The sequence below is a fragment of the Periophthalmus magnuspinnatus genome, chromosome 6 (assembly GCF_009829125.3).
Source record: "Periophthalmus magnuspinnatus isolate fPerMag1 chromosome 6, fPerMag1.2.pri, whole genome shotgun sequence".
Taxonomy (NCBI): domain Eukaryota; kingdom Metazoa; phylum Chordata; class Actinopteri; order Gobiiformes; family Gobiidae; genus Periophthalmus; species Periophthalmus magnuspinnatus.
In genome coordinates, this window is record NC_047131.1 from 7,934,585 (window position 1) to 7,957,858 (window position 23,274).

The following is a 23,274-nucleotide window of genomic DNA, read 5'->3' on the forward strand; positions in this document are numbered from 1 at the left end:
ATCAGAACAAATACAATGAAATGTTGTATCTCTGTTAAATAGTAAAAGAAATATGTAATTCTGTCAACTGGACAAAACATTTTTAGAGTGAAGACATTTCGCTGCTCATCCTGCTTCTTCAGTTCTGGTCAGACACTGGTTCTGGACACTGCCTTGTATCTATCTTAAGGGAGAAGCTAACTACACTGAAACAAAGAACACACTTGTTGTTTACAGTTTCTGTTGTTTGGCTGGGTCTATTGAACTGTGCTAAGTGTGAACTGTGCCTGAGTCATATTTTGCATAATCATTCAGGCCCCTAATGGGTGCTCTCACACCTATTAGCATACTGGCTAGCACTTTTGTTTTCCTTGTTTTGATTTGGGTCTGAAGAATGTTACAGTGGTGGACCTGTGGAATAATTGTACAGACAAACTTAAATTGTGTACCACTCCCACCCACTTTAAAAATAAGTTAAAATGTGTTACTCTCGGTAGACACATGAATGACTATACTTTGATACATACTTTTATTGTAATGGGTTGTTTCCTTTTGCTGTTTTTATGAATATAAACAATGTAACAACAACAATGTAACAATATAACAACCTACAACCTAACCTTTTCAGTCTCGTTGTTAAATATTATTGTTTCTGGAATCATGTCAGAATACACCTGCGACCAAAATAAACAAATCAATCAATGACTTCCTGTTTTGGTCCCAGTTAAAATGTCCTGTCTCTTACTCACACACATACACCTGCAGTGACTCATTTTTCTAAAATATTAAATGTTATGTTTATTTCAAGTTCAAGTTGATTTATATATGTAGCGCACAACTACAGCTGACCAAAGCACTTAAAAAAAAGAAAGAAAAAAAAAAGAACACTTTTTGGTGACGTTTATAATTTTATATCCTGGCTGGACATGGGCAGAAGATGGGGTATGCATTTTGTATGTTATAATTGTCAATGTGTTTTCTTTTTCAACTTTTTATCAAAAACTGCTGCTTAACTGGTGTGAACAACGCATACATGATTAGAACTACATGAAAACCTGTATAAACTATGAGCAGTGGTGATGATAGTTGAAGAAGTAGATCTATGTCTAGAACTAGATTGCAACAAAGTGATCAGCTCAGAGATAAACCTTTATTTTAACTGTAAAGTTTGAGAAATTAATCTTGGACATTAAAGCTACCAAGAGTGATAGCATGTGATAGTATTATGTGTGAGTATTTGTAACTGTAGTGTTATATATGCTTACTGTGAAGGAGTCTGGTATAAAGATAGAGAAAGAGCTCCTTCTGGTGGTCACAAGAGAAAAGTCCATTCAAGAAATACAAAACAACTAACTTCAGAATTTACATTAAAATGACAAGACCTGATGATTTGGCAACTAAACAATAGTTTCCAGATCTTTTTCCAGGAATAGTTCATGTCAAATAGTGAGCTCTGGGGTAACTATACCAGATACAGATGGCATGCTCTATTGTATGGGACAAACAACGTTTTTAAGGACTGTAAAACTGGAGGCAAACTCCACTGTACAAACTGATTATTTAAAATCTTGTCGTGTTCTGGTGTAAGGAATTTCTTGTGGCTGTTTCAGAAAATGAACCTACTATAGGCCATAACGCACACCAAAACAAGAGCAAAACAACAGCAGCTCAACTCACTGGTCTCCAAAACAGACCACTAACTGACCAATAGAACCTCACATCAACATGTCGGTATAGCAACCAAATGTCACATACAAAAGCAGGTACATTAACAACACATAAACAGATACAAGACCAACAAAAGGTGTCAACTCTGAAATAAACACAAAATATCAGATCTTACAGTATCATAAACATAATTTACAGGTCTAGAAGTTGCCAGGTTTCAAAAAAGTATAAGATCTTACCGCCATCAGTTCGTTCACATCATGATCTAAACCAGCAGCTCTCAAACTTTCCCCACCAGATCTAAACCAGGTCTATAACAGGACTAGTCCGGGTCTAATCTAGGACTAAACCAGGTCTATAACAGGACTATTCCAGGTCTAATCTAGAAATGAACCAGGTCTATAACAGGACTATGCCAGGTCTAAACTAGGAATAAACCAGGTCTATAACAGGACTATTCCAGGTCTAATATAAAGCGAAACTAGGTCTAAAAGTGGAGTGCATCATTTCTTCTGTAGTTCTAAACAAGAAATTATCCAAAGGGGGACAACAACTTAGAGTAACCAACATGTTTACTCAAATAAGAATACTGTTACACTGTCAAATATGTTAGATCCCCTCTTCGGTGTGTTAAGTTAGCCCCTTTCGTTTCATAATTATAAAGTACTGGGGCTGTGGAGCTGTCCAGCTAATGTGGTGCTGAAATGCTAACGCTAGCTCCGACTTTAACCTCAGCATCTTGACACAATTTCGCGACAATCTCTCCCAAAACTCTTCCAAAACCAAATTACTAAACACAAAAAACAACAATACGAAGTTGTAAATGATATATCACATTAAACAGCTTACATATTACACTTAAGACGCCATTAAAAATAGAAAACGACGGTGCGCTGCTTGCATCAAATCACTGCCTTAGATTGAAGACGAGGCCTAGCAAGATCACATTTCGATCCAGTTTTTTCAGTGTTTCTTAAAATGTACAAAACTCTCTACCATTACCGCATAAACCTCATATAGTGTAGCTGCGACATATAACAAAAAAGTGTGTTAGCTACGCGTAAAGAGCGTGCATCTGTACCTTTTGTAGTCGGAGGAGAAGATGCCTCCACTCGCCGGGTCGTGTCCATACTCGGGCTCCGCGACACTAGAGGAGCCGCCTTTCTCGTCGTTGAAGGCCGACCCGGAGGACATGTCTGCGGGCCTGTCTGTGTTGGTCCCCTTGGACACGGAGATTATCAGTGCTGAAAGCTGCGGGATATGCGCGAGATTCGAGACGCAGACTGTGTGCGTAAAAGCCCGCAGATGGAGATGCTCGGCGGCGCGCAGGGGCCGGTGGGGGATGGAGGAGAGGACACGTGACCTTTGTTGTCATCTGCGTCCCAGGCCCAGGTTTAAGCACCCGGAAGTGGTCGGGGCTTTATTCTCTATTTAAGGCAAAAACATTGAGTGTTAGTGAACTTTGCATGAACACCAGCAGGAAGCAGGCCTACTTTCTTTGTATTGTATTGTGGAAGAGCTAGCCTCAGCCTCAAATGTTCCATAATATGCCATAAATATATCAAGCATTTATTTTGTTATTCCAAGAGTTTTTACTGCTCGAATGCACCGTAAAATATGCATTCAGAGTGCCTCTCCACAAATCTGACCTGTAAAAGTAGTCCCGTCACCTGCACAAAGACTTATAGTTGAAGCCAGATGTTTTCATACACTATATAAAAAGTCACAATTTGAGCCCGATGAATCCTGTCATTGTCATCTTGGAATATGCCTGTGCCATCAGGGAAGAAAAAATCCATTGCTGCAATAACCTCGTCATTCAGTATATTCAGGTGTCAGCTGACCTCATTCTTTGAGCACAGACTGTTGCTGAACCTAGACCTGACCAACTGCAGCAACCCCAACCTATTTGATTAGTTAAATCCTGGTGGTGGCTTTTTTTTGGCAAGCAGTGTATTTTAGAAAACCCTGATGATGATGTCATGTCTTTGGAAGCTTCTGATCTTCTGGTTTATTGACAACATTTGAATTAATTAGAGACATACCTATGGCTGTACTTGTAGCCATACCTGAAACACACTGCTTATTTGTGTAAAGTCAAAAGAAATCAGCCAAATTATCAGGAAGAGAATTGTGAACTTGCACAGTTTGGTTCATCCTTGGGTGCAATTTCCATATGCCTGAAGTTGCCACATTCATTCAGATGGCATCATGAGGAAAGAACATTATGTGGAAATACTGAGCAACATCTCAAGACATCAGCCAGAAAGTTAAAGCTTGGGTGCAAATGGACAATGACCCTTCTTCCAAATGGACAATGACACGAAGCATACTGCCAAACTGGTTACAAAGTGGCTTAAGGATAATGTCAATGTTTCGGAGAGGCCATCACAAAGTCTCGTGGAAGGATATCCAAAACATTTGTCCTAAGTCAAACAGTTTAAAGGCAATTTTAGTGAATACTAATGAAATGTATGTAAACTTCTGACTTTGAAGAAAGTAATGAAAAATTGTCAAAAAATTCTTTCTTTCATTGTTATGGCATTTAGCAAATAAAAATACTTTCAGTCATCTACATTGACCTAAAACAGGAAAAGTTTAGTCTGATTTCATGTCGTATCTTTTTATATAATGTATGTAAACTTCTGGTCTCAACTGTAGATTTAATGTCATGTTGGACTGTTGGACATTTGTTGGATTGTTTGAACACTCAATCATTTGGTCCTCTCATCATTTGTTCTGTTTAGTTTTATTTATTTTCAATTGAATAAGATATATTTATACAATAGAATGTGAAGAATGGTTACCAAAAACCCTCAGGAGGTTTAAAATGTCGTAAATGCATAAGGCTCTAATAAAACAGGACAAAATGCATTTTTCCACCTTCAAGGCACTCAAAGTGCTTTCATACACTAATGTACATAGACAATGGGGGCAAGGTGGATTAAGTGTCTTGTCCAAGGACACTATGACAGCATTCATCTGTGGCAGCTGGAATCACACTGCCAACCTGTGGGTCAGTGAATCTGATCGCTCTACAATCTACAATTAGTGGCCAAAGTCTATCAGCTGAAAATTCGTATTTGTAGCTTATGTAAGACTATGAGAAATATATCAGTACAAACATAGTTACTCATCAAGTTTAATTTATGGAACTGCTAGAGGGAAAAGTGCAGTTAAAAAGTAAAAGTGCACACATTTTAAATAGTTTTAAGTGAACTGATTGATTGATTGATTGTGAAATGATGATTAAAGCTCAAATTACCTGCTATTTGGTCAATTTTTACATGTTTTCTTTTTTCCGACCACGTGCAGCATGTATGGCTCTCCTCCGGCCTCGTGGGGGCGCTGCATTTTCCATCTGTGTTTTCGCTCTTCCGGCTTTGGGAAGAGGAGGCAACATGGCGAACGCATACAAAAGTAAATTTATGCTATTTCTGTATTATTTATATCATTGTGATCGGTATTTCTTGATAACTCCAGAGCTCATGGAGAAACAGATGAATGCGCAAAGGTTTTTATCGCTAATTTGGTGTCACTGCGACGCTATTTTCACATTTACGAAGATGCGTCCAACCACTCAACAAATCCTCTAGGAAAATTAGACTTATGTGCTTTAATTATATTTGCCTTTATTTGAGGTTTAATGCATGCAGGTAGCCTAACTTTGTCTACACTCATGGTTCAATAGTACAACATATAAAGTAGGATCGTATCTAATATTTGATGTTGTACATATTAAAATGATTATGATGTCAGCTGATATGTTCATAATTAAGTGTATAAAGAGTAAACACTGCTTTTTGTTGTTTCTGGATTTTGGGATTTTAAAGTCAAAACCTGTTGCACGTCTTTCAAGTACAGGTTTTGCATATCCTATATTAACTGTTAGTTTTGATTGTATGTATAGCGCGAGATCTCCATGTGAAGTGATTAGACTGTTTAAGATTATGCCTTCTATGCACACATCAGAGTTGCTGAAAGACCAAACCAGGACTAAGCCAGGATTAAACTAGGTCTAACCAGGGACTAAAGCAAGTGTAACCCAGAATTAAACCAGGGCCAAACTAGGTCTCACCCAGGATTAACGCACAACCAGCTCAGGACCAAACCAGGTCTAACCAAAGACTAAAGCAGATGTAACCCAGGACTAAACCAGGACCAAACCAGGTCTCATCCAGGATTAACCCACGATTAATTTAGATCTAAATCAGGACTCAACTATGACTCAACAAGGTCTAACCAAGGACTAAAGCAGGTGTAACCCAGGACTAAACCAGGTCAAAAGCACCTCTGATAGGCATTTACCATAACGACTCATCTGCATCACTGTTTATCAAGCTCAAATCCATTTTTTCCTTTCCAACACATCAGCTTGAATGAGGACTAAATGTTTACTTGCTCCCAATATCCCCCCATCTGGCTGGCTTCTTGCAAATATGTTTAGGGTATTCTATTCATAAATGGTACAATAAATGACTATGATATTTTTCTTTGACTCCAGTGACCAATCGAGACATCCAGCAGCTAATTCTTCTCAGAGCCAGTAATGCTGCCATTTTTACCGGGAGAAAGAACTCTGCGATGAGAGGATGGAGGTGAGTGTCTATGCTAAACCATACAGTGGCAGAGTGGTTAGCAAAGCATTATTTCCCCACAACAAGAAGGTCCCAATATGTTGTCAAACAAGAGTGTTGTTGGTTGCAGATAGTCCATTTTCTGATGTAAATAAATAATGTAAAAATGAATTTTCTTTACCCACAGAGCAATAAAAAGAGAGTTGGGACTTCAGGGGTTGATGTCGGCTCGTCAGCTCAAGAAGAAATGGGACAACCTGAACCAAAAGTACAAGGCAAGTGTTCTGTGTAATTAGTATCATTTATTAATGACATTCAAATGATCTTGTTAAACTAAATCCAAACCAAGGCTTATATTATGATAGAGTATGATTTTTAAGGTATTTAATATTGTACTATAACATATGTAGATGATTATTTTATATTTTGTTTATATGGAATATTGTGGTTTACACAATATTCCATATTCCAGTGTCTTAATAATAGAAATGGAACAATTGAATTCCTGTTCAAATCTGATAGGCCTGTTACCGTAGCTGGTGGTGGATTTTTATTATATGTGTTTTTTTTATTGTTTGTTTGTTTTTTAAGAAAGGCTACGCAACATTTTATACTCTGTTTACTCCCTAGACTCAAATAATAAAAAATACAGGGGATTTGGACGGGGATAGGGGATAGGTGAGAATAGAAACTGTTCATTACACGTATGTCTCCTTTAAAGGTACAGTATGTAATATGTAACTGTCTGGAGTTGGTATGTCACCTGCATAATTCTATGGAAACAGAAAATTTAAATCATTCTTGGAATATTTTGCATGGAGATAGACCAGTTTTATGTCGTACTGTGGAACAGCATTTCCATGAAAACAAGGAGGAAAGCTCCAGGCCAAATAAGAGTCAGTAAGGACGCATGATTTTCCAAGTTTGTCAGTGCAAAACAAAACCTACTTTAGTCTATTTTTGGCTAAAATGTTACATACTGTGGCTTTAAGTTGAGTACAGTTATCTACATGATATCCTAAAATATCATTGTACTTAATTTGTTAGGTGATTAAAAACCCTTCTGAAGGTGAGCAGCCAAAGAACCCCGCAGCTTGGCCCTGGTTTTATCTGATGGACGATGCACTGAATGGCCGATTGGACAACGCCGCTAAGGTCATCGAACTTCTCCCCATTGACGACGAAAAACACGAAGCAGACTTTCCCTACCGCCCCTCCTCTGACTCGGAAGATGTAATCAGCGCTTTAAACGTGGTTGAAATGGCTCCAATTGAAAGCGAGGAAGACATTGAGATGATTGACAAAAGCGGCAACTATGAAGAAAGCACCAAAAAACCCAACGAAATTGCATTGCAAGCTCCGAAAATTACTGTTAAAACGCTGGAAAGTGTGCCAACCATGCCCAAACATACTATGACACCAATAGAACCAAATACAAAACCAAGTACGCAACCTTCATTGCTATACGCAACTCTTTTACCAGATTCTACTGCTTCAGTTGCAAGCAAAGTTCCAACCACCTCTACCCAAAGTATCGTCATGCAAGCTAAAACTGTCGACAACACTAGCACACAAAATGTCCAGCCAAGAACAGTGCTTTACGCAACTTTGTTACCGGATTCTACCGCTACTACTTCTAACAGCGCTACTACTTCTAACAGCACTACTAGAAATTGCCTTGCATCAAATCGGAATATCGCTTTGGAAGTTGTAGAGTTGAACAAAAAGTTCTTGGAATATAAAAGGGAGAAAAAAGCACTTGAAAAAGAACAAGCCGAGTTTGACAAAGAGTTGATCAATTTGGAAAGGGAGAGAGAGCAGTTGAACAAAGAAAGGCAGGCACTGGATTTGAAGAAAATTGAAAATGAGCGCGATAGGGCAGTGCTAGACAAAAACAGGGCCGATTTGGAGAGAGAGAAGGCTGGAGTGGAGAGGGATAAGGTATTGCTGGATCGTGATCGGGCTTACCTAGACCGAGACAGAGCAATTTTTGAAAGAGATAAGATTTTTCTTGACAAAGCAAAAGAGGATTTCGAAAAACAAAAAGAAACATTCAGGAATCAAATGGCAACATCTGCGTCCGAGGTTGAACAGGAGAGAAAATGTGGAGCTACAACAGAGGAAGAGGAACAAATGGATGGCTCCGAAAAATACAACAATTTAACAGACAAAGTTTTACAAATATTGACAGCAGATGCAGACCAAGAAGAAACAAGGCATAGGTTTGCAACTTTAGTTAAAAAACTATCAGAAAAGCTGTAAAAATGTAAAAAAAAAAAAAAAAAAAAAAGAAAAAAGTTAAAATGTAGCTGTTGCACTTTAGAATAGCTCACTCTATAAACTGAAAGAATAATAACCAGTTCAGGGCTGCAATGATGAATCGACTAATCTGCAGTAGTTAACTAAAAAAATTATCGCCATCGTATTTTGATCATTGTAATCGTTAGCTGGAGTAGGGTTGTCAAAATATTGAAAATCAATTGTTAATCGTTAATAAAACTAGTATCAAAACTAAATATTCACTTTAGCAAGTATTGATACTGACACAGTTTCATCTTACACTAGTTTTTCAGAACTAGTGTAAGACCACATGGTATAATAAACACTATTACTTTGTGTTGAAAAATGCAATATTGCCTAAAAAAGCTTTTTTTTTAGCCAATTATCACTTGTGTCAAAAGGTCTATTCTTTAATACAGAAATTGAGTTTGAAATGTTTGTATCAGTATTGTGACATCACTAATCTGAACAATACAGATCCTAGCACATAAAAAGATGGTGGCATTATTAAATCAAAAATCACTGACTACTCAGCTATTAAAATAATCGTTATAGTTGCAGCCCTAAACCAGTTCATGTTTTTTATTTATTTATTTCCTAGTATACATACTGAAAGATATTTGAACCTTTTCTGGTAGAACAATATGTCAAGCAAAACATTGTAAAAGTATGAACATCAGTTTTAACTTGTACATTTTCAATTTCATTGAACAAAATTTAAAGAGGGGGTATTAAGCAAAGTCGACTTTTTGGAGCTTCTTACCATGTTATAACATTCCCTCATCAAAAATATGCCTGTAGAGGTTTTAGATGTCATCCAGACAGGTTTGAGTAATCTAGTGATCTTTCCCGGGTGCTAGCATTTTCAAAACAATAAAGGGTAACACGATGATAATGGCGGTTAATACCTCATAGACATGTAAAACCCCTCTTTAAGTAAATATTTGAATGCCTTATTACATCTTATTGGTGGTGAGCTATTCTAGTGTTCACAAACATTTCCAAAAACTGAAAAAGTGTTCAAAATCCTGTAACAAATATATATTTTGTTAAACTTACTGAAATGTTTTAGTGATTTCCTTTACATTTCATTTGAGTCCATGCTGTTTTTATGGTTAATTGTATCATATTGGAGTAGCCTTTGGAGCAGCATAATATCTAAAAGTTATACTAATACAATACAATTAGTATATTGTTAATTAATTATAGTTATTCTTATTGTGCTGCTCTTTAGTTATCCAATGTTTGTGACCAATCGCTGACTCGAGCTCTCAGTTGTATGGAAGAGCGCTGACCTTATTTGTTTTGTAAAATACTGTAAATCCAATTATAACTTTTGTAACTAAAGTGTCTGTGTTTTTGTCATAATCACATGTTATTCCCATAATACTAAGTTTTTCAGTTACTGTGTTTATTTTAAGTTAAATCGGGAATAACTTCACACATATTATTGTTATTTTATATTATTCATAACTTATTTCTAAATCATTCAAAATGCCTAAAAACTCAAGCATATATTTTTAATATTGTATGATAAAATACAATCCCATTGTTTTAGAGTTATATATCCAATATTATGAGACTGAAATGTGTACCGTCCCCTTTTATAATTCTATTTGGAGACATTTTGGAGAGAATATAAAAAGCTTTATGAAATGGCATTTGACAACAGACACTGAGCCACTACATTAAAGGTGTACTATCTGCCACTTGGCTAGTGTCTATACAAGTGTTATTGCTTTGCCTGGAATGTTTCACAGTATGGCATTAAACATATCTATCTATTCAATCAAAGATATAGCTCAAAATTACATGCATTCTTACTGTGAGCCGGGTTGCCCTCCACAGATCTGACCTGTAACTTGGCCTTGTGACATCATCTGCTCTCCTCCATTTAGAAACCAGCAGGTAAAAGACCCTCCACCAGATAAGTTACTTAGTGCACCTTTAATTATGTTAGTATAATACTAAATTGAACGTTGAAATTTTAAGGGATAATGAAATTCAAAGATGCTATTAAAGAACACCATAAAATCCTCTTTAAAACAATTTATTATTTACATTTTTAAATTGACATTATTCTATTGTTTGACATAGTGAAACATGTCCAACTAGAAAAAAACAAATTTGAACTTAGAGGGAAAGTGGACATTTTATTTATTTATCTATTTATTTATTTGCTTGCTTGTTTGTTTATTTATTAATTGTATTATATCTGTTGTCTTATTTATGTATTTGCTTTATATGTTGATTTAATAATGTATTTATTTTATTTTATTTTTTACTTATTTTACTCTACCAACTATGCTGGAAAAAAAAATTAACAAAAAAGATCACTGGAAAAAAAAAATAAAAAAATGAAAACCTTTCCCGGTGCTGCTCGGGTCACATCAGGGCGGAGTTTACCCCCAGCTCCCCGCCCTCCCCTCCACTGCAGAGGGAAGCAGGATGCTAGCTACCTTCGGTGTAGCCATGGAGCTTTAGCATTAAGTTACTGCTAATTTAATACACTTAGCGGGGACATATGTTGCTTTTAACTCGCTCTGGTGGATGTCTATTGGGTGTATTATTAACCAGCGTTTCCGGATGAGTTGAAACGCCAGTCTTCACGTTGTTTTGATATTGTTGAGGTTAGCCACTGTTAGCTTCCCCTTACTTTTGCATGGGGAGTTAGCTTAGCACGTCAAAGTTGGACAAAATCGTATCCGTGAGCGTATTTTACAATGGAAACTAGCCTAAAATCGGCTTAGTGATGTTATTAAGGCGTGATTTTTATAATGTAGTTGGGTTTAGACGTAAGTATAAACACTCAGTAGCCTCCTTGTTAGCCCTAAAGTCGGGGTATGACTTCCCATATGCTGTCAATGGAGCCTCCGCTGGTTACACTACCTCAATTCACCGAAAACTCTTATAAAAGTAAGTATTTATCTCTGGTCTAATGTTTATAAATATATTTAGGTAATTGGTATGATTTCTTACACAATTTTGCAAAAGCTTCAAAGTTGTGCAATGTTGTAGAGATATTTCAAATTGTCTGGTCAAAGCTGTCATGTAGTATTCATATACAGGTTTAAGTTTATTCTGGACAACACCAGGAAGTCACAATTCACATAACATTTTGAGCATTGTATAAAAATAAAAAAAAATACAATAACTCATATATACTATTATGGAACCTACTATGATTTAAAGATGCACTATATAACTCTTCTTGTGGAGGATCCACTACCTGCTTGTCTCCATGGAGATGCAGACAAGCAGGTGAAGCTATACGGCCAAGTTGTAAGTCAGATCTGTGGAGTGGTGAACCCATTTGCATTAAGAATAAATGTTTTTTTTCCTCAAGTAATTTTTGAATTATTAAAAACATGTTTAAGTTAATAATTGCAAGATAAATATATTTTTGGTGTCATACAATACAACATTCCAAGTACAGAATCTATGGAGACAAGTGAATCACAGAACCCCCGCCAGAAAAGTTGCATTGTGTGCCTAGATTTTTAAAATAATTTATAACTACTTAAAACCACTAACAGTATAAAAGTCAGCTTATGATATAATGGGCCATGGTATACACGGTGACAGTGGTTAGCTATTGAGTCTCTCATCATGCATGAAACCATTTACAAAGTCAGAACTGCACCTTTTTTCAGCCTTGTCTGTAAATGTTTCTATTAATTTAAAAAGCCTGAGATTTGCATGCAAGTAATTTCCCTTGTGAATGAATCAAGCTGTAGCCACATTATTACTGGATTTCAGATGACATCACTCCATTCTATAGGCCAATGTTATTTAATACAGATGGGGTCAGCAGATTTTTGTAATACAGTGAGTTCTTGGGTCTAGTCTATAATAGAAATGAATGACATCATCACCTTGTAGAATTTGAAAACCACAAAAAGCCATAATCTCTTCGGTCTTGATAAATTTGTCCCTCCTCTCTCTGCTGTATTCTGCTGTAGTGACTGAGGACGACGTGAAACGATTGATCGAGTTCAGAGCGTCCAATGAGGCTCTGTTCACCGGGAAGAGGAACTCGGCCAAGATCGCCTGGAGGTACGCACATCATCAGTGTTCACTTCCTAGAGTGTGGTGATGTCATAATTACAGACGCAGGGTAGGGGTCTGTATAACTCTATGGGAGATTCACTGTTTTTGAAAGAAATCTCCAAACTTATGATCCACAAATGTTGTCTTTGTGTCTCATTGTTTTGGACTGGCTCCACAAACTTGTCCTATTGATCTCATGTTTTAAAGTACAATCAATTGATAACAATCATATCTTTGGGGTTGGATAATGGCAGCACTTCCTTGAAGCTATTGTGAATAAATAATTTCACTTTAGTTTATTTATACTGACAGAGAAGACACTAACCTTGTTTCATGTGGATAGGCCAAGTAATTACATATATTAACCACAAACCAGGCCAAAACATCGGTATTCTGACAGTTAAACATCTTTGTTTTGTTTGTAGTGTTATTTTAAAAGGCTTGGGACTCGAGGGGAAGCTGACTCCAGACCAGATTGCCAAGAAATGGGACAATCTTCGGACAAAATATAAGGTATTCAAAAAGTAATGGGATACTGCTAAGTTTGTTTTGTTTTTTTCATTTTATCAACAATGTTAAGTCAAGTCAATGTTATTTCAATCCATTAGATGTTTGCTAAAATGTGCCAGGTTCAAGTATCAAACTAAATGTCTATAAAATAAACCATTAAGCGCACCCTGGGAATGCCCAATTTCATCCAATCTCTGAAGCTAAACAGGGCTGGCCCTGGTTAGTGCTTGGATGGGAGAACAGGTGCCACAGTGGGGCAGCAGGGTGGTTGTGTCCTTAGGCAAGAGACTTCAGTCACCTAGGTTCCAGTGTCCTCACAGTACCACTGGTGCATGAAGGAGAGTGTGTTATCCCATGTCTACAAACTGGCATGTTAGCTGGTTTCTTATTTTCAAGTTTCTGTTTTATTTACAATCAGTGTTTTTAATCTTTTTAAAATAGGTTTTACATTACAGTCGATATATTGTAATTTTTCATATCTCCAAAACAAGAATTGCAATATTATTATTCTGTATCTCTGCCTCTACACCTCTACCTTTCCTCTACCACCTCTACATACCCACCTTTCTCTCTGTTTCTCTCTGTGTCTCTGCAGGACTTGAAGCAGCCATACCAGGGGCAGGAGGTCTCTGGGGTGGTGGAGTCCTGGCCCTGGTTCCACATGATGGAGGAGGCGATGCACGGACGCCTGTTCAACAGCAGCATGGTCCTAAACCCGGACTCTGAACCTGACCAGAACCAAGACCAGAACCAGACCCAGAACCAGAATCAGCCCCAGGAAAACCAGGACATACTCGAGTTCCTGATAAAGACGGAGATGGACGAGTCGGTGAACATGAGCCGAAGGACGAGGAGTTCAACGGGGAACACGGCCACCGGAGGAGCTCTGGGCTGGAGGAGGATATCAGAGTGCTCCTACAAATGTGAGATATATTTAAATGTTTGTTAAGAATTTGAGCCCACTGTGTACCTTTTCTAGTGGAGAGTACGCCACCTGCCTTCCATATGATGTTATTGCATGACCTGGAGTATTTCACTGTAGGGCATTAAACTTAGACAAGCAGCCTCATTTAATCAAGAAGTTAATCAAACCAGTAATAGAAAATTGTGCAAAAGTCAGGTTTAATTTTAGTTGTTCATAGGCCTGTCACAATAAATACTATATCAATTTATCATCTATCTTCTGTGACTCAGTAAGTGTTTAATTTGTATTCAACAAAAGTGTACTTATAGAGTAGAGCTTTGGGGGAAAATCTGCTTTAGGGTTTTCATGTCAGCGGCATAAAAATAAGTTTCAATATTTTTGTTTATCGTCTATATTTCCCCAATATATCATACTCAAAATGTGTGATCATGACAGGCCCAGTTGTTTAACTATAAACAAATATAGGTAAGAAATTATGTATTACCTTGAATGTAAGTTCCATCGCTGCAAAAAAAAGTGCTCCTATAAAGTATTGTGAAGTATTGTAGTGTTTATTAATCATCATTTTATTTTTTCTTGTTTAGGGACAGACAATGAAACTGAAAAACTAATTAAACTTCGAGCTTCAAATGAAGTCCTGTTCACTGGAAGAAGGAACACAGCAAAACCAGCCTGGAGGTGAGGGACCTACTGGAGTTTACTGTAAGAAGTCGGACCTGGTTAAAATAGAGACTGAAGCTGGAACTAAACTTGGAATAGACCCTAACTAAACCAGAACCAACTTGACCGCAACTTTACTCAGAGATATAACTTGATTTTTGTTTCAGAGCCATCCTGTTCGAGATGGGGCTGCAGGGAAAAGTGTCCATCGATCAGCTGGCAAAAAAATGGGACAATCTGAAGAGGAAGTACAAGGTTGGTTTAGTAGAAAGTTGAAGTGATTTAGTTTGTCTGAAATATTAAACTGTTTAATTGTATAACATGTATCAAACCGTAAACCAAGAACAAATGACAACATTCACATGATATATTTACTCATACTTAAGATGTCTAAAATGGTCTACTTTGAAATGGCCACCTGCAGTTTTCTCTTTCTCTGATGCACAACCAGAATGTTGTGTATAATAATGTATTCAACATTTTATATTATCTGGGATCAAAAATTTATATTTTAAAAATTAATATTTAAGAATCGAGACAGAGTAATCCCTTTTTCAAGTGGCTTCTGGATGAGAGCAGTGTCCAGATGACCACCTCTAAAATCTTTTCTACCTCAATATTTAAGAATGGAAAAATCACCGTGTCATTTAACAAAAAAAGTCTGTACTTTGCTCAACAGGATTCGCTGTGTGCCTCTCAAAATCCTCAAATCTTCAAAAACACCTTATTTAGGAGATCAAACATTATTTTGCCCATTATGTATTTGTCATTTACATTTCAAAACCCCTGGTGACTGATTTTATCCCATCTATTGGAGCAAAATTTGCCTTGCCCCAGTACAGATGTATTGTATATGCAGCTCTTGAGGTCAAAATACGTCCACTGTGTACTGTAATATTCTGTAGTCAGGAAGTGTAGGTTAGCACTAAAACTCTCCTCTGATCTCTGAAAGTTGTGAAACGTGTTTATAAACTTAGTGAATAATTCAGAAGCTCGGAAGGCACAGGGCAGTGAGGAATAACTTTACACTACTGCAAACAGTTTAAAATGAACTAGTTTTGTTTAAGTTTTTAAGAGAGTAAGAAATCAGGTACAGTTCCTTTTAATATTCAGCCCCTACTTAAACCCCTCATGTCTCTCTCAGGAGCTGAAGTTCCCTGCTCCCGGTGTGGACCCAAACCTGAGCTCATGGCCCTGGTTTTTCCGGATGAACGAGGCGATGGAGGGACGTTTAGCCGGAGCTGCTCCCCTCCTCACTCCCATCATCGAAGAGGAAGATGAGTTCTGTGAAGCTCCCTCTCCGATGCCCAAAAAGAGGCAGAGACGCAGCCGTGGGATGACGGACTTCCTGACAGAGAGCGAGATTGACCTCCTGGTGGAAAACGTGGAGAAGAACGGAGCGGGGAATTTAGCCGAGGCGCAACGAGGGAGTGAATATAGCTACAAGTGTAAGAGCAACAAGGATGACATGTCATATAGACTGTATTTCAGATAGTATGTAGGGCAAAATGTTTTATTTGATAACTAGGTTCACTATTGAGATAGACTAATATATCAGGCCAATACTTGAATCTTTTAGCGTATCATCGATCAGCATTAATTCTCCAGAAGAGGACGATATTTTCTTTGGACCAACCAGCTGCGTGAATCTTAATTTAAACACTCAAACAAAAAGGGTAGTGCCTAAAATGTGACTACACAGCTCTTTTCAGTTTGTAGTAAAAAGGGTGTGTGGATGAGTTTGTAGTAAATTCAAATTGTATCATTTGAGGGGGAAAAAATCTGCTATTCCTGTGTTTCAGATAACATCACAACATTTTGTAGCGTTCTGGTGTAAGGAAACACGCCAAATTTTTTGTGGTTTATTTTCTGAACACAAGGGCTACTGTAGGCCGTAACCCACGCTAAAACAAGAGCCAAACAGCAGCAGTCTCACTCAAGCCAGTCTCCAAAACAGACCAGTAACGGACCAATAGAACCTCACATCAACATGTCGGCATAGCAACAAAGTGTCATATACAAACGCAGGTACATTAACAACACATAAACAGATACAAGACTAACAAAAGAATACTAAATACTAAACATATTACAACATAATACACATGTGGGGCAGTTAAAATTAATATTGTTAAAATGCAGATTTTTGCTGTAATACAGTGAGTTCTAGGGTCTAGTCATTAATAGAAATGATCAGATTCAACACTTGTGAATTTACCTTTTGGATATTTCATGGCAAAGTACAATGTCATCTATAGGGAAATCTGGCTCCTGCCTCCATCTGAGAGACATCATTCTAGAAAAAACATTTGAAGACCACAAATGCATATCGGCCCAAAGGTATCGGCCGAGGTTATCGGTGATCGGGTTCTCTGGATTATTAACAATTGGTAACAGTCATGAAAACCCATCTCAGTCGATCTGGACTGCAGGAGAGATGTGTTATCATAATACTAAAATGTCAAACTCCATTTCAGTATCAAGAAATAACTTACCCCATTTTGTTATTTTACTCTATTTTGTGCAGCCTTTGTTAAAATAAGATGTTTAGATACTTAAAATAATATATATTGATGTTATGTTTTCAGTGACAGAAGAAGACACTCGGAGATTAATCGAGTTACGAGCAGCAAATGAAGTTTTGTTCACGGGAAAAAGGAACACCGTCAAACCGGCCTGGAGGTACAGTCACACATGAGGCAGAGGAGAGATATTAAAGATCCACTATGTAACTTCTCAGGGTCAGAGCTGGTCTCCATGGTCATGTTTTTGCACTGCCCGGAATGTTCCACAAAATGGCATTAAACCTTTCTTTGTCGCACTTATTGAATTACAGGTGTTCTATTGCATAAGAAATACGTGGCTGTACCTGCACCATGGATACAAAGTTTAATGCTGGTTTAATTAACTACAAAAGTTACATAGTGTACCTTTTTTTTTTTTTTTAAGTTTCATATTTGAAGTTTTGACACAGCTGAAGCAGTGCCTTGTGTTTGGTTTGAGTTGGTGAAATATAATGTCATATCTGTTGTTCAGGGGAATTGTGAAGGAGCTCGGACTCACGGGGAAAATCACTCCGGATCAAGTTGCAAAGAAATGGGACAATCTCAAGACCAGGTTTAAGGTCAGAAGAAAGAACTTTTAATGCCACTGAAATAAAAAAAAGAAATATATTAAGGTCAACTAAATGTAACTGGAGAACTGAAATTGATACTTTACAGTCACATCACACTGGGGGTGTTATACATGAATGTCTATGGTGGAATGTTTAGCAGTTACCATGGTAACATAATTCACGCAAATCGATGGCACAATAGCAAAACCTGCCCAAAAGGATTGTCTGTTAGCTTCACACCCCCAAGGAATGATTATGACATCAGCTGTAAAGTATCAATAGCATTATTTTAAAACATTATTTGGTTAAATCTTTACTCGTGTCTGCACCATTTGGAAACAAAAAATTGTGTATTTTCAATATTGTGATAACGATATATTTGACTTACTTTACTTAAATAATGCAGCTGAACACTGATGTGTCAAAGGGATTGTGGGAGCTCAGAACTAGTTTGATGTAAATAGCTATTTCCTCTCCTCACTGTAATTCTGTAACCTCAGCTAAAATAAAACTTTGCGAAAAATTGTGGAGCCCTATTTAGACTTAAAACTAAATATCTTTAAGTCAACGCGTACTCAAGTAAAATTTAAAGGCACTGTACTGTCTTAAAAATGTGAAAAACTGAACTAGTTCGTTTTAGAGAGTTATGCATTCAGAGCATCCTAATTATTCACCGCAGTGAGTTTATGCTTTCAGAAACCAGTTCGGAGTTTTTCCATCATAAAGCTAATGACAACTAGCATGCTAATGGGAACTTCCTGATTATATTGCTATATCTCTCCTGTGGCAACACAAATTTTGCTCACATACATGGAAATTGTGTATACTTACACTTTTCTCCTAACAGGACCTGAAGTTCCCTCCTCAGGGGATGGAGGGCCAGGTGAACCCCGCAGGCTGGCCCTGGTTCCAGCTCATGAGCGACGCCTTCGAGGGCCGTCTACTCGGAAAAGCACCCTCTGTGGAGCCTGTGTGGAATAACTCTGACGATACACTCTTCCTGTCCTCCCCCCCGCCCTCTGTGCCTCCCGAGAGAGACTGCCCCCTGGAGGACCGGAGCGCGGTACAGGAGCTGGAGCAGAGTCTGGTGTCGGAAAACTCCGTAGAAAACACAGAGCATGAGGAGAGCCTTGGACATTCAGATGGAAATGTGACCCTGATAGACGCCAATGGAGAGGAGTCATCATCGCCCACAGAACACTCATATAAAAGTGAGTAACTAATGCAAGGGGAAAAAAAGAATGTGAAAAATGACAACTCTGCTTATGTCAGTTTGTTTTGTTTTTTTTAAACAAAATTTGTAAAGTAAATGGAAAGCAACAACCCAGTGTTTGGTCACTGGTAACATAATGATTAAGTGTAATCCATAAATTATAACATATTGACATTCACAGTGTTGCTTTAAACTCACCTTTGCACATGGAGACAAGCAGGTAATGCTAAAAGGCCAAGTTACAGGTCACATCTGTGAAGAGGTGAGAAGTTTAAGGTACATTTTAGCAATAAAAACTTCTGTCACTGAATAAATGCAAGATGTTAGTTTAATGCCATACTATGGAACATTACAGGGAAAGCAATAGGGCAACAGTAGATCAGTTGGAGTGTTTTTCCACTGATCCTAAGGTTGGCGGTTCGAATCCCACTGGTATATGAATGTATGTGTGAATGGGTGAGTAGTTCCTTGATTTAAAGCACTTTTAATGCCTTGAAGGTGGAAAAGCGACATTTACAAAAGTGACCAAAGCAATAGCATCTCCATGGAGACAACACTTGATAGACCCTTCACCAGAAGAGTTACAGTGCACCTTCAGCATTTAAATGGAAAATCCATGTTTCTGAAATGTCATAATGTTGTCATAATTGTCCTTAAAAATGTGTGATTTAATTATAATCAAACATTTGTGGCAGGATAACAAAAAAGGTCCAAATTAAAACTTCATCTACTTTTGCAAACATATTTAGTATCTTATTTTATGCCGTGAGGAGAATTAGTAGTTCTCTGAGTCAGACTTCACAAAAGTGTGTTTACAGCTTGTGCTTGTCAAGTACATAAATAAATAAACATAAATTCCTCTTTCCTTTTTCTCAGTGTCGGAGGAGGACACTCAAAAGATGATCAAACTCAGAGCTGCAAACGAGGCCTTATTCACCGGACGCAGGAACGCTGCCAAAGCTGCCTGGAGGTACTGCACTCTACTCCGTCACTGTTCAAATACTTCATACATGTTCACTGTTAAAGTATCAAATATTTGTTCTGTCTTCATATATATGCATTTTAACTGTACTATTTCCTCTTCAGAGCAATCCTGAGAGAGCTGGGTCTACAGGGGAAGGTCTCCACGGTTCAACTCGCCAAGAAATGGGACAACTTGAAGAGGAGATACAAGGTAAAATATACAGCTTGTGGCTTTTTAAACAACACCCTAACCTTGGTATTTCCTGATAACTCAATAATAACTTAAGAATAATGTCTCCACTTTAATCGTTATAGTCGTGTTCCCTTATCAAGGCGTACTCAAAGTTTGTATTTTAGTATGCCTTAGTGCATGTTTGAGTAATCTTGCATTGTCCTGCATTTGAGGGTAGAGTGCTCAGGAAATTACGGTTTTCATTTACCCCCATCTCCTCCTATTGTTCTAGACTTGCAGTTTAAAAAAAAATCTGATTCTGGGTCAATCATGTAGGTTTTTTTTTAAAGGCAGTCAGTGGACCCATGTCTGTTATTTAGCCATCGTAAACCAAAATTGTAGTTTGCAGTGAACCAAATGCAAAATGATGATCTTATATGATATATGATATATATATGATGTTATACTGTTATAGTATATAGCCAAAAGAGCGTAATATGACTGCTTTTAAAGAGGGGGTATAATGCAAAATCGTCTTTCTGAAACTTATAAAACATGTTTATGTTGTTTTTGGTGAATATAACATTTTCAAAGCGATAAAAAGTAACATGGTCTAATCTAAATATGTTATGTGTTAGCAGTTAAGACATGTAATACAAATATTGACCTCGTCTCTTTAGGACCTGCGGTTTCCTCCAGTCGGGATGGAGACCTCTGTGGACCCTTCTTCTTGGCCCTGGTTCAGTTTGATGCATGACGCCATTGAGGGCCGCTTGTCCCACAGTGCCCCCATGCTCGACCCAGAGAACTGCGGCCAAGAACTTGACGACACACCCCACAAACTCCGCCCGCAGCGACAAATAGCTCCTCCCATACCTCACCAAGCCCCACCTACCCCTCACCAAGCTCCACCTACACCTCACCAAGCCCCACCTACTCCTCACCAATCGTCCAATCAAATTCATATTCCTCCTAATACAGCAACAACTACTCCCGCTCCCGATTTTAGCACGGAAACATTTGTGACTGAGAATAACGTCGCTTTACATCGTGAGTGGGGCATTTTGGACCGAGAGCGCGCCCTGCTGGAGAGGGACAGACAGTTGGTGGAGCAGGAGAAAGCTTCTGTGCAGAGGGAGAGGGCAGCAGTGCAGGCGGAGCGGATGTGGCTGGAGCGGGAACGTGCGGATCTACAGCGTGACCGTGCCATGGTGGACCAGGAGAGGGCCGCACTGGCGCGGGACAGGGAGATACTGGACCAGAGGGCGATTATGCTGAACACTGTAGGACACGTGCAACATCTCAACTCACTCATGTAGAATCTGAACTGTTCAAAGATTATTTTTATGTTTTAAATGGCCCATATTATGCTGTTTTCTGATCTGTGTTATAATGTTGTTTGCTCATCACAAACATATCCGGAGTTGTGTTTTGTTTCATTCACACAGGGTTAACACACAAACCCTGCATATTTAGTATAGTTCTTCTCTCAAACAGAAAATGCACTGCTCCACCTTGTGATGTCATGTGGTAGTACAGGAAGTGCTCCACTATGTTTTTAAACTCCACACACTAGAATCTATTGAATAATTTCAGCCCCGGAATTGCCCTTCTCTACTGAACTAAAGGTAAAAGGAGCTGTTACCTTAAACTACTGCTTAATGACATCACAAGGTGAAACACAGCAGTTTGCTCCTTCTGACCCTCTCCTCTGCATCTACTCATATATTCACTGTTCTTCCTCTATACAAACTATTAGTCTGGGAACTATCTCCTAAACCTCTAATGTGGGCTGTCCCTTCCTTTATGATTTAGCTTGATAATCATTTCACTAAAGATATCTTGTTTATAACATGTATTTATTTCAACCACTTGTATAAAGGAGAAATGCTTGCCAGTTTTGGATTTGAAAATATTTTAATTTGTTTTGGATAACGCCTTAAACTGCAGAAAATGTTTAGTTAAAAATGCAATAATCTTGTGTTGCTGCGTGGACTGAAAACACGTGAGAAAACAACTGTTCATAAGTGTGATATAATGTAAAAAGTTGCTTTGTTTGGTTTTTAAAGTTTCAAATATATTTTTTAAAAAGTGAAGCCTGCAGTTATTTAACTGAACAGAATGTTGCTGGTTTAACCTGCTAACCCTGTAGTTTAGACTTCTACAGAAATGCATGGGATTTTTGTATTAGTTTAGCAGTTCATATTTCTAGGGCTGTCATCTTTTAGTCGACTAATCAGTAGATGGAGTCAAAATTACGGTTAGTCAACGAATTATTTTATTTAGATTATAAAGATTTATAGGGGACAACATTTATATGGGAAAAGTTTGTGAGTTAGCTGGAGTTTTGGTATTTATATGTAAAAAAGACAGCTTTAACTCAGGATTCATACGTTTAATCTGTCCTTATGTAAGAACATTGTTTCCTAGTACTTTTCTTTGCATAAATAGTTGTTTTAGCATGAACTCCAGTCAACTTATGTCTTGTGAGTGCAGTTTGGGTCTGATACATAGAGATACACAATCCTTTTGACTGGAATATTCCACAGTATGGCATTAAACTTTGCTATCTCAATGGAGAAAAGCAGGTGACATCGCTAGGCCAAGTTAAAGGTCAGATCAGCGCAGAGGCAAGCCAGCTTACAGTAAGAATGCATGTTTTTCAAGGAGTTTTTTCAGGTATAAAAACACATTGAGACAAACATGTGTCCTCCAGTGAATTATTCATTTTATTTGTGCAGTTTTTAATGTCAGTGACATTCGCCCGCAGCTCCCTGTCCACTGCCTGATCTTTAAATAGTTATTCATTATAGCTTGACTCGGCAAAAACCTCATAGAGATACAATTGCAGAGGAAGTAGTGACGCAAACAATGAGGTTGCCAGGCGCTGCACAGAGCAGAGACTATGGTACAGAGCCACTAGAGCTCAGGGCTGTGACGTCACACCTCATACAATTTTCAGTGACAGTTAAAGCAGAGGAGATTTGCAGATACTAAATACTAGCCTTAGCGTTCACTCAAATGTTCTCTGACATTATAGACGTGGCACATTTACCAGCAGTGACACGTCATTTTATCTGGTTGTTCCACTGCGCTTTTGTTTTGGCAAATATATCTGTATGACAGTTTTGCACTAGTGCCGGATTTCCATTTCCATTTTTT

General features: G+C 38.0%; 3 protein-coding genes across 4 annotated transcripts in view; 2 read left to right on the forward strand and 1 right to left on the reverse strand.

Moving 5' to 3' along the window:
- LOC117372854 (AP-3 complex subunit beta-2) overlaps positions 1-5,002 on the reverse strand; it is a 61,452-nt gene extending 56,450 nt beyond the window's left edge. The window contains exons 1-2 of one of the 2 annotated variants that reach the window (XM_055222257.1): positions 4,913-5,002; positions 2,729-3,074 (exon numbers count right to left, since the gene is read on the reverse strand). In XM_055222257.1, the coding sequence (XP_055078232.1) occupies positions 2,729-2,841 (113 nt within the window). In that variant the 5' untranslated portion in view covers positions 2,842-3,074; positions 4,913-5,002. The remainder of the gene's footprint in view (positions 1-2,728; positions 3,075-4,912) is intronic. The other variant, XM_055222258.1, reaches the window with a different exon arrangement.
- Positions 4,967-8,637, forward strand: LOC117372307 (uncharacterized). Its single transcript, XM_033968091.2, has 4 exons — positions 4,967-5,067; positions 6,152-6,245; positions 6,412-6,499; positions 7,272-8,637. Exons 1-4 carry the CDS (start codon positions 4,968-4,970, stop codon positions 8,484-8,486), a joined length of 1,497 nt encoding a protein of 498 aa, XP_033823982.2. The 5' UTR covers position 4,967; the 3' UTR covers positions 8,487-8,637.
- A 2,290-nt stretch (positions 8,638-10,927) lies between these two features.
- On the forward strand, positions 10,928-22,206 carry LOC117372662 (uncharacterized). The gene is made up of 13 exons (XM_033968491.2): positions 10,928-11,420; positions 12,467-12,560; positions 12,980-13,067; positions 13,660-13,987; positions 14,574-14,667; positions 14,817-14,904; positions 15,794-16,097; positions 17,238-17,331; positions 17,686-17,773; positions 18,612-18,975; positions 19,854-19,947; positions 20,064-20,151; positions 20,793-22,206. Exons 1-13 carry the CDS (start codon positions 11,348-11,350, stop codon positions 21,429-21,431), a joined length of 2,436 nt encoding a protein of 811 aa, XP_033824382.1. The 5' UTR covers positions 10,928-11,347; the 3' UTR covers positions 21,432-22,206.
- The last annotated feature ends 1,068 nt before the right edge of the window (positions 22,207-23,274 follow it).

Excerpts from the sequence above, each read along its gene's own strand:
- LOC117372307 (XM_033968091.2), top strand. The coding sequence starts at position 4,968 with ATGGCTCTCCTCCGGCCTCGTGGGGGCGCTGCATTTTCCATCTGTGTT. Across the intron at positions 5,068-6,151 it reads CATGGCGAACGCATACAAAA|TGACCAATCGAGACATCCAG; the intron begins GTAAATTTATGC and ends CTTTGACTCCAG. Across the intron at positions 6,246-6,411 it reads TCTGCGATGAGAGGATGGAG|AGCAATAAAAAGAGAGTTGG; the intron begins GTGAGTGTCTAT and ends CTTTACCCACAG.
- LOC117372662 (XM_033968491.2), top strand. The coding sequence starts at position 11,348 with ATGACTTCCCATATGCTGTCAATGGAGCCTCCGCTGGTTACACTACCT. Across the intron at positions 13,068-13,659 it reads ATCTTCGGACAAAATATAAG|GACTTGAAGCAGCCATACCA; the intron begins GTATTCAAAAAG and ends GTGTCTCTGCAG. Across the intron at positions 18,976-19,853 it reads CACAGAACACTCATATAAAA|TGTCGGAGGAGGACACTCAA; the intron begins GTGAGTAACTAA and ends CCTTTTTCTCAG.